General features: G+C 33.8%; 2 protein-coding genes across 4 annotated transcripts in view; one reads left to right on the plus strand and one right to left on the minus strand.

The window, feature by feature from the left end:
- Positions 1-3,522, minus strand: part of LOC126970476 (tumor necrosis factor receptor superfamily member wengen) — a 28,945-nt gene extending 25,423 nt beyond the window's left edge. Inside the window, exon 1 of one of the 2 annotated variants that reach the window (XM_050816410.1) lies at positions 3,397-3,522. Coding sequence is in view for 1 of the 2 variants with exons in the window: in XM_050816409.1 (XP_050672366.1) it covers positions 3,222-3,239 (18 nt within the window). In the remaining variant the exon portion in view is untranslated. Of the gene's footprint in view, positions 1-3,221 lie in introns of both variants that reach the window. The other variant, XM_050816409.1, reaches the window with a different exon arrangement.
- Positions 3,523-5,564: 2,042 nt separating this feature from the next.
- LOC126970467 (transmembrane protein 41 homolog) lies at positions 5,565-11,150 on the plus strand. Of its 2 annotated transcripts, none has more exons than XM_050816379.1 (5): positions 5,565-5,921; positions 6,039-6,165; positions 7,550-7,678; positions 9,539-9,876; positions 10,845-11,150. In XM_050816379.1, the coding sequence occupies exons 1-5, from the start codon at positions 5,777-5,779 to the stop codon at positions 11,012-11,014; spliced, it is 909 nt and encodes a 302-aa protein (XP_050672336.1). In that variant the 5' UTR covers positions 5,565-5,776; the 3' UTR covers positions 11,015-11,150. The 2 variants fall into 2 exon arrangements, with proteins under 2 accessions (XP_050672336.1, XP_050672337.1); XM_050816380.1 differs by having other exon boundaries at positions 5,567-5,810.
- Positions 11,151-11,700: the final 550 nt, after the last annotated feature.

The following is an 11,700-nucleotide window of genomic DNA, read 5'->3' on the forward strand; positions in this document are numbered from 1 at the left end:
TGATTATGGGTACCGCAACGGCGCCTATTTCTGCCGTGAAGCAGAAATATGTAAACATTACTGTGTTTCGGTTTGGAGGGCGCCGTAGCTAGTGAAATTTCTGTGCAAATGAGACTTGATAACTTATGTCTCAAGGTGACGAACGCAGTTCTAGTGCGGCTCAGAATTTTTGGGTTTTTCAATAATCTTAAGCAGCACTACATTGTAATGGGCAGGGCCTATGAATTACCAACAGCTGAACGTCCTGCTGATCTTGTCCCTTATTTTCATAAAAAAAATTATACACAAATCGTCATTTGTAACACGCACTAGGTAGGAAGTAAGTATAGGAAGCTATTTTATTTTACAACTACAATTGCACAGAATTTCTGCTATATTTAAGAAATAGAACACTTTAATTTTTTTCCAATGAACAAATGATTGCCAATAATATTTATGGTTCGTAAATAAAATCTGGTGATTATTCAATTCATAAAAATTATATCGACCTCTCAAAATAAAATACAGGAATTTCAATAATTCCTTAACTTTAAAGTTGCGTTCATCGTAATTTATTGATCACCAAAAATATTGTATTGTCTTAGGACATGTTTTTAGATTTTAACCTTAAAACTTAACAGGCATTGAACAGATTGAAGACGTCAAGAAGTCAAGCGACTTCGTATCGTAAAATCTGAAGACCGATGTGTTTACGGTTCAATAAAGATTCCCTTCATCGAACATCTGCATGAAAGCATGATTTATGCACTCTAGACATTGATATCTTTTGTGATTTATTACAGTCGTGTGTATGTGCATTGAGTGGCTCAATGTATGAGAAACGAGATTCTTTAATTAAGTGGGTAATGTACTCTCAGTTCAATTATTTGGCAGACCAATTCGCTCCCTGAACGACGTACGTTCAAATATTTTCATGTTTTATCGTCAATCGATGTTCTGGACTGGCGGCTGTCAAAGTGCTTTTGTACCTGTTTGATATTCGCCATTTTGGCGCTGTTGGCCATGTAGCGAGAGTCAGTGGTACTAAAACTAGTGATGACCACCTAGTAGACAACATAGATGATGGGAAACTGTTTAAAAAAAAATGTGTACTTTATAACGTTCATTCATTAAGTATAAATAACACGGAAAACAAACGAAAATATTCAAAAAGTAAAAATACTACTGTCTAAACAGTATTATACGTTCCTTCGCAGCCATTTGTATTATACGTCAAAATTAGTTCTCTGGACGTTTGCGAGTGGCGCTTCAAATATGCACAAAAAATTTCCTGTCAAACATATGGAACAGCCTGTCCAGTGGTATTTATACAGGTCAGTGTTGAAACCATATTTCATTGTTGCCAACCGTATTTTAAAATAAATATAAGCATATTTTTATTTATTTATTTACAGTGTCTGTGGGTTAGTGTGTACTCAAAATAACTCTTCTAATAACATTCTCGTGTAAGGCACCGCGTACCTACGTATTTGACGTTTTAGTATTTAATTGTTGTATCATTTCACATATATTTTAATTAAAATAATTTTTAAAAATATAACAGAAATGTTGAAAAGTATAAGAGTGGCAATGACTTTCTTGTGACTTCATCTCATTTAATCTCAAGGTTTTCCTAAGTGGTGGTAAAATGTAAATTCATTTGATTTGATTTAGAAAACAGTAACAGTAAAACAGTACAGGTAAATGTATACACTTCTGTAATAAAGTTCCAGCCACTGTTCAGGCATTATCTATAAATAAATTTAAATGTTTTATACAAAAAAATGGCTCTGTCGTAAATCCTATTACTCCACTGCTGAATATCTAAATGATCGAACAGCCTGGGACTAGATTGTGATTATTTTATAGCGATAGAAATGACTGTACAATATTGTATATTTTTATTGAAAAGAGCGCAAAAATAGAATGCTGGGAGAGTTTCTTGCGCCACTTCTTGTCTCTCAGAGCGCCATTTGTTTCCGAAGCGGTCTATCTAATAGTTATTAGAAATGACATCAAAAAGAATTCTAAAGGAATCAATTTTGAGAAAATAAACACAATATACAATACAGTATTTCATGAAGGTCTACTTTATAATGGGTAAAACTTAAGAATTCACTTTTAAATAACCTCTTTATATAAACTTACTCTGTGGCACATGCTCGCCATACACATTAAAAAAAGAGAAATTTGGTTATTTAAATAAAACTCTTTTTAAATGATTTTCAGAGGGACTGCGAAACGAGATCTGGAAAGGTCTTGAAACTTTGTGTTTACTAAAATAAAAATGTCAGTAACTTTTACACAAAAATCTAATGTTATGTAACAAAGTTACAATGACACGCGTTTTAATATTTTAAAAAGTTTTTTATTTAAATGTGTAACAGTCGCGTTAATCAAAGAAATAATACATTTGGTTAAGTAAGTAGATACTCAAACTTCGAAGCCATAATGAGATAAACGCACAATTGGTCACGTCTAAATATAATGTAAATGTGACAAACTTTTGAAGAAAAAATAAATATCTGATGATCTTTTTTATATGACTCTTTTATTTACGCTCTCTGAAATGATACATAATAATTACTCTACATAAATTAGCAACTTTTTGATAGTCAAGTGACAGTAGAAGACGCATGGCAACACACTACAAATACAAATAATGTATATATTTTTTTGCATAGAATTATTTTTTTTCGAATGAGCAACATTGTATTTTATTACTTGTTGTAATCAAAAATTAAGCGACTATCTATTTCTGTATATAAAATATAGCCCATTGACAGACACAGGGACGGACAGACGCTTGCGTCTCAGTAAGAAATATCCCGAAATTAATTATGATTTTGATATTATTTTTTCGCAATATACCTAACGCAACAAAAAACAGCTCACCATTTATTAGTATAGAATATTGACGTTTTCTGATGTAAAAACTGTAAAACTGTCTTCAACTGACATTAAAATAAAATTTTAGCGACAATATTTTAACTGTTGTCTCCTATCTAGACTTGTCAAATAAAAAATATTATATCCAATTTAATGCAATTGTATGGTAGATTGATAATATTACACAAAATGATCTATAACAAACTGAAACTTCATGCACTTCTCTATACATATAATGCGCGGTAAAGTTCTTAAAAATGTACTCAAATATTTTTCTTTGATCATATATACTTACATAATACATAGATAAATATTGTATGACATAAGTTACCATGCGGTAAAGCTTAAATTACCTTCGAGCTTAGATTCATTAAGAACGGCTATTCCTTCAAGAAGGTCCACATTTCAAACAATTCTCACTATCACAGAACACATGTCACATCTCGCCTTAAAGCTATAAAATAACATTGAGTGCTTTAATTCCATTTAAAGTTTTTTGTATCCAAGTATTATTAAAATAAACTTTACATTAAAACGAAAAGTGTTTCGTAGCGCGGCGCTCCAACAGACGTTATGCCGAGCCAAGGAATAACTGATTACTATTCGAATTTTGTAGCAAACATACTCACTCGCCACAGCACGGCTTTCTCGTGTCGTGAGTCGTGACTCGTGAGTATAGAATATAGTCTATTCAGGGGTGCTCAAACGGTCGATTGCGAGTTCTTTTAGAATCGATCTCGAGAACAAAATCCGATATAGAACTATTCACAGATTTTGTTTTAGGTAACTAAAATCGGTAATTACGTACCATGTTATGAAAAGTATGCTCAGAACATGCAGTGTCATGCAGATTCAACATCTAAAGTCATTCCTTAGTTAAGTTTAGAACTTTAGACACTAGAACACGTTTGTTTTGTAAGAACCAATAAACTCATAATTTTTAATAATTATGAGTTTTTTCATAGATATTTTAGAGCAGCCTCACACTTACCTTGACTAAAAAAATGCATATTATTGTGCGCAAAACTAATATCTATGTCATAGTGACACTGCATAGACGACAATCCTTCACACACATACTTGATGCCGCTCAGACTCGATCGATCGTAGTCTAACAATATTGAGGTAGATCGCCAGCAGTTCAAACTTGAGCACCCCTGGTCTATTCTCTATAGAATTCTCTACACTCTAAATAGTGATGAGTCGTGACACTTCACTCTACATCCGTGGAAAGTATACCAACCAATTGTTTCATCAAACAAGTACATATCTGTGATCATTCTTTTAAAATTAGCCATTGCGATTTAGCCAGAGTCTGGAAAATATAGCCATAATTCTTTTGTTTTCAATTTAAGAAAATACTAACATTAAAATATTGAGACTTCATAATGACATTACATGAGCCATATCTACCAGTGGACGTTCTATCAAAAACTGTAAGCCGTTTTGAAGATTATAGGTAACAAACGGAAAGACAGACAGACAAACAAAAACGTTATAGATTATTTATTTATTTTCCTGGTATAAATTCCGTCTATATATTTTGTATATAATATATATACCTATACCTATTCATAGTAAAAGCTGTTATTTTAAAATTGCAATTATAAAAACCTCAGACGCAGCAGCTAGAATGGATTTCAAATAAAATGACCTATCAGTCAAGTACGTATTTAAAATCTTTGAAATACGATGTGTTTTTTATTTTAAAATTAAATCATAAATCAAAACTTTGAATTTGATAATTTTAAAATGACAGACCGTTACAAAACAGTAGCGGTAACTGAACAAATAATGGTAAGTACGAAGTAATAAATGCTGATATTCCGTAATACATAACTACAGTAAATACAAATTTAGAAGTATTTTCAATGTCAGCTAAAGCAAATGCACATACAAAATACCTAAATTGCCTCACAGCTGCAATGAATAGTAGGCATCTTACTATTATTTGATATCATGTCACATCTACGTTTTTCATCTGTTTTAAGTCAAAGAGAGTTCAAAAAAACAGCTGATAAAGGTTGCGGGAATCTATTTTTGCGAAAACTTAGCACTTTAAATATTATATTAAAATATAATGCTTATTCATTTCTGAATTGGGATGACCTAAGGAATGTCTGGTTCAAAGCATAGTATAGTGTATACCCATTAAGTTTCACCGTGTAATTACACGTGTTTTATAGTTTAAAAAGTACTGTATTTTAAACATGTCTATAATAAACGAATAATTCTTTATTGTTATATTTGAACTAATGTTTGCCGCTTGTTTGTTTTTAAATTTGGTTTGCACGTAATTATTATTATTATTTATTCAAACCGATGTTTCGTGATCTTTGCAGAATCACGTTTTCAGGGTACCAGGCTCCTCTTATGTCAAATGACTTAAATTTTTACTTAGGCAGTCCCGCCTCTTATTTCGTAGTATTTACATACTCTTTGAGGGGGACTACGATTGACAAAGGTCGAGATAATTATTATGGCCATAGTTAAGCCCTAGCTTTACAGTAAACTACTGTATAGACCACGTGACAGCTGGATAATGCGCGACCAATTTTGATTTGTCATTGTTACCAAAGAGCTAATACCAAGCGTGGGACTTGTGATGTTGGCTGTCATTTGTCAATCTTTCAATCAAATAACATTTGACAAGTTGACACTGACGGTTTACAATAAAAGACTCAGTTGATCTGAATCGTGCCTAAAATCTGATTCAGTATTAAGTATTCACTCAGTGCTTATTTTGAAATATTTTAATTCTTTACGTAAAAATAGCTTTATTCAGCCATCTAATTTATTTTATAATTGTTTTTAATATCGCATGAACCTTGTTAAACTGATTTTACAACTGAACAATATAGATATTACTTTATGATTATTTGTAATAACATAACCATAACAATAAAAAATGAGTAGTAGCAGTTTGTTAGAAAATGATCAAGGTGAAAATTATATTCAAGATCCTTCAATTTCATCAACAGCTACCTGTATAAAACCGAGGGTTGTATACATTCGGCCCGAATTTGCTGGACTGTATAACTCCCCACTTCCAAGTACCTATCTTTCCTTATTCCTTATCCTTTGCTTATAATTATTTATATCATAACGAATACAAGTTGTTGTTTTGGTCACAAATGTTGGGCTAGTTACTATTGTTAATAAAATTACAGATGCACATCAGGTAACAAAAACCGCAGGACTGTCCACATCCAAGGCTTTGATTCTTGTTGGAATTATTTTTCTATCATCACTTATGATATTATCATATCTTTATAAACAGTCCCCAGATTTAGAGGAGTGAGTATTAAATTTTTCTATCCATAAGTGGATGAAATTTCAGAAAAACGTTCCAAACCACAATCATGTTGAAATTGAGTTAAGAACACAAAACTGGTCACATGATTCATTTGACTGACAAAAAATGGCACCCCTACTGTCACTCTCTAGATGACATAATGACTTAGTAGCCCAACCCACATGTATGGAATACACTAATATTTATTAAACTTTAAACATGAATTTCTTAAAATGTTTGTGGCTTGGAACGTTTTACAGAGAGAGTTTTACAAGAACTACATCCAATTGTATATACACTTTAATGTCTCTTGAGAGACACTTTCAACAGTTTGTTTTTCAATAGACTAACTACTCAGTTTTACCCATATATTATTATTTTTTGTCATCAAAATGTTTTTTTATGTATCTCAAGTAGGCATATGGTATATTTTTATGGAAGAGAATGATAACAAAATGTAAGAGCTACTTTATGTGATCACCATATTCTCCGCAACACCAGAGAAATCAAAGGAATACTTAATCCTTAGATCAATATTACTGTGATTTTTTTTATGTATCACTACCTATTCTAGGTGTGTGTAAAGCAATTCTGTAATTTTTTTTTAAATCAATCATATTCAAGAGTAATAATGGAAATTGGACTGGAAATCCAGAGATCAAATTCAAACAATAAAAAAATCTGAAGTCAAAGAATGAACATGGCATATTCACTACAATTTAATATAATTTTTTTTTATGGAGTAGGAGGACGAACTAGCGTATGGGTCACCTGGTGTTAAGTGATCACCGCCATCCACATTCATCACAAGAGTGTTGCCGGCTTTTAAGGAAGGTGTACGCGCTTTTTTTTAAGGTACCCATGTTGTATCGTCCCAGAAACACCGCACAAGGAAGCTCATTCCACAGCTTTGTAGTACGAGGAAGAAAGCTCCTTGAAAACCGCACTGTGGAGGCCACACATCCAGATGGTGGGGATGATATCCTAACTTGTGGTGTGTTGTGCGAAGGTGGAATAATATAAATTAAATTAATAATTTAAATTTAATTTTGGTAATCTGTGTTGCCCACACACACAAACCACAAAATAAACAACTATATACTGTAAGCAAGCACCATAGCATTATATACATTTAAAAAATATAAAAAGAACATTTTAAAAATAATATATATTTAAGTAAATTCCTTTTAAAGGCTTAAAACACTTGTAATTTTAATAAATTTTTGAGACTGTGAATCTCAACAACACCTAAATAATCTCAGCAAATAGTGCAAAACATTAAAAAGTATTTAAGGTCAAGTTTTACATTTTTAATAGTTATTATATTATTATTGTTAGCTAAAAATTCATTATCCAAATTAATATATAAAATTGTTTTAATTTCAGACATGAGAAGAAACATATAAAGTTACCTTGGGACCTAGAAGATGCGAAACAGTTAGGATTAGTATTGGACAGATATAAAGACAAGTATTTTTACCAAGTATTGATAGGAGTATTTTTGGTATATATTTTGTATCCTTTTTCAATGGAAGAAAATCTGATTACTATATCTACTCTACTGATTAAACTCAATTATTGTTTAAAAATTTAATTCATAATTAATAGCAATGAGATACCAATGTATACATATGAATAAAATTGGAGTGTCTGTTTGTAATATTGAAACAACCTGTATCACGGATGAGTAAAAAAGGAGGACTCCGTGTCACCTTACATAACAGTGAAGTACCAAAACAAGCCGGTAAATGTGTAAATATATAGCCCCACACACACACACTTAAACTAATACAAGCCGATCGGCCGCCATTATGAGATATGCCATCGTCTGTGACAGATCAGTTTGTGTTGCAATAAAATATTTTAAAATGATGTCTTGCGCTGTGTGTATTTCCGGATATATAGCCCCACACACACACACTTAAACTAATACAAGCCGATCGGCCGCCATTATGAGATATGCCATCGTCTGTGACAGATCAGTTTGTGTTGCAATAAAATATTTTAAAATGATGTCTTGCGCTGTGGTATGTCCAGTAACTGCACACACACTAGCATAAATGTTATATGTGTGTAGTGCTTCCCTTGTTAATATCACGGCGCGGAGTCCTTTTTTTACTCGTCCGTGTACATGTATATATACAGTACATACACCAAAATAACATTTTTGTCTGTCTGTCGTTTTGTTCCGGCTAATCTCTGAAATGGCTGGACCGATTTTGACTTTTATTGGCAGGTAGCTGATGTAATAAGGAGTAACTTAGGCTACATTTATTTTGGAAAAATAAAGTAATGTTGCAATGTCTAAGAAACAGTTTAACTCTAAAAATAATTTAAATGGCCAAACAACGTTTGCTGGGTCAACTAGTTATAAATATATGCAAATAGTTCCTCAACATACAATACAAAATTTATGATTAGAGTACCTATATAATTAATTGTACCATAAACAAAATAGATTTATGACCCACTTTGCTTCTCCTCACTAATATTATCAATGTGAATGTAAGTTTGCTTGTGTAACTCTAAAGCACTTTTGATGAATTTTAGTACAGAGATAAACTAGAACTTGGAAAAGGACATAGGCTACTTTTTATCTTGAATAAGAGGTTAGGAAGGGTTGAAATAGGGTGTGGAAGTTTGTATGGGAAGTGTGTAATATCAAAGATGCCACATGAAACTATGTATTTAGGTACTCGATAAGAAATAAATAAATATTTGTTCTATCGTTTTTGATATTTCGACCTGTGTAGTTGTGTTTAGTGACCAAATGGTCCGGAAACTATATAAGAGGCACAAAAATTTCAATATTACAATATAAACATAGCGCTGTCCGACTAAAGCGCAACTACGATTAGTTAGATCTACAGTAGAGATGAAACGGATATCCGCTAACTATCCGGTATCCGGCCTATCCGGTGGCCTTTATACTATCCGGCCGAATACTGGATAACTACCTACTATTCGGCCGGATAGGCATCAGGCCGGTTGGTGGTCGGTGGATAAATACTAATTTCTCTGCATTGAGAGGTAGCAAGCGTTTTCGCTTCTCTCAACCGAATCTAACCGAGTCTACTCGATCGTTCGCGCGCCGCCTACGCAAGTCTGTGTTTGTGTGTGCGATACACCAAACGGCTAAGTTCCGCCAGATATTCGGCGGCCGGATATTCGGCTATTCGGCCACGGTTGGCCGAATATCCGGTATCCGGCCAAACTGCTATCCGTTTCATCTCTAATCTACTAGCCCAGTTGCTAGAAAACCAATGCACGCCACTGCTTGTAAGTCTATCTTTAGGACTGACCTCGGCCAACTAAACACCTCAATGGACGTTCTCTAACGGATGATTATTATTGTTCCTTAACTAAAATGATCAGCTTGCAAACATTTGCAATCCCCGGATCTTTATTTTTGAGCATTCTTTCAGGATTTTTGTTTCCATTTTATTTAGCATTACTGCTTGTATGCTGTTGTTCGGCGATTGGTGCAAGTTTGTGCTTCTTTTTGTCACATTTACTTGGAAAGAGACTTGTTAAACGATTTTTTCCTGAAAGGGCAGCGCAGTGGTCCATCACTGTTGAGAAACATAAAAATAATTTGCTCAATTACATGATATTTTTGAGAGTGACACCATTTTTACCAAATTGGTTTATCAATTTGACTGCACCTGTGATTGGGGTACCATTAGTCCCGTTTGCCTTGGGAACATTTATTGGTAAGAAAATATTTAATTTGAATAGTTAAAATAAGCAGTTATCTTATTCATTATTTGCACTTAGTTTCTGTTAACTATTATACATTAAAAATACCGTTATATTGTTGATTTGTAGTAGTAAGAATATTGAAATACGACAAGGCAATGTATATATGTATTTACAAATGTAATGGCTTTGTAGTGTATTGCAAATTTCAGCCATAATTTGTAAGTCTTCTTAGTAATAGAAGTTAAGGGCTTATATTCAAAATAGCTCGCCAGATAGCGGCTAGGTAAAAGAGATAGCGAGTGCGCAAAACCATTGAGGTTTAAATGTTGCTACCGTCATGTCTAGATTAGACGGGATCATCAAATCTAGAGCATACTCTCATATCAAAGGTCGGCAATGAATCTCTTGTCCGCTGGTGTTGCTGCATGGGCAACTGGTTTTTTTTAATCGGGAAGGAGGATGAACGAGCGTACCTGGTGCTAAGTGATCACCGCCGCCCACATTCTCTAGCAACACCAGAAAAAGTACAGGGGCGTTGCCGAGTTCTGTTAAGGAAGGTGAAAGCGCTTTTTTGAAGGTACCCATGTCGTATCGTCCCGGAAACACCGCACAAAGAAGCTCATTCCACAGAAAATCACGCTGTGGAGAAACCCTACACATCCAGATGGTGAAGATGATATCCTTATTTGTGTCTTACGGAGGTGGAATCAAGTGAAACAGCTCTTCGGAGCACTCCCCGTGATAAATGCGGTAGAAGACACACAATGAAGCGCCGTCCCTACGCAACGCCACGTGATCGAGCCCTTCACAGAGCACTGGGTCCCCGATCAGCTATGCGTTAACGTTTGCCCCCTCAAATAAAAAAAAAACAAAAGGTCACACTGGGTCTACGTCATCGAATAAAAAACACATTATAAGTCGAGTGAAAATAGCGCACGAATTTCTTACATACATACAATTGATTTCTTCATTGTTTTAGGTGTGGCACCTCCATCATTCGTCGCTATTCAAGCAGGCCAAACCCTTCATACGCTCACATCGACCAGAGAAGCTTGGTCTTGGACATCTGTTACAATTCTAAGTGCCTTTGCTCTTATCTCATTAGTGCCTGTTCTACTCAAGCAAAGGCTTAGAGAGAAATTCGAATAGTGTAATAGTAAAATTAAATCCATTTGTGATGTAACATTGATGATCAAATGCCAATGGTTAGCGTAATTGTTGTATAAAATGAAATTTATTTATTTTAGAATATATTATATGTAATTTAATTGACATTCCATTTGGAGTTTGGTGTTTTTGTACCTCTACTAGTGTAATAATAATAAAGTATTGGTAGAGTCCGCAAACCGCGTTAATGGAAACGTTTTAATAATAGCGGATTCGGTAAGACAATAATCGAACTTCGAATTATCACCCAAGTGAACATATGCATTTCTAAAGTAAACGGTCGAGTGTACAACAAAGAGAATGTAAATACCACGTATTAACGCGAAGACTAAGCAGAAAACACGCAAACATGGTGTTTTTAGACAAGTTTTGTGGTGAAAGTATAGCATTTCGAGCTATGAACACTACTTAATCCTGTTACACATATCCTTAAGTCTTATTTGTAGGTTGCTAATGCTTGCTGTTGGTTATAGTTAACACTGCCGAGCCTTTTTGAACCACCACATTTTTTTTGAAGTTAAACAAGTTTTTTGGCATGGCGTGACGCATTTTTTTGGTACTTCTCTCAGAAAAGTTATTCTTATAGCTTGTCCTTTTTGTGTAGGTTCATTTATTCAGATTAGTAGTGAATAACGAGGATTGTAAGCATATAAACTGTTTTCCACCCA

The sequence above is a fragment of the Leptidea sinapis genome, chromosome 21, assembly GCF_905404315.1.
Source record: "Leptidea sinapis chromosome 21, ilLepSina1.1, whole genome shotgun sequence".
In the NCBI taxonomy this organism is placed as follows: domain Eukaryota; kingdom Metazoa; phylum Arthropoda; class Insecta; order Lepidoptera; family Pieridae; genus Leptidea; species Leptidea sinapis.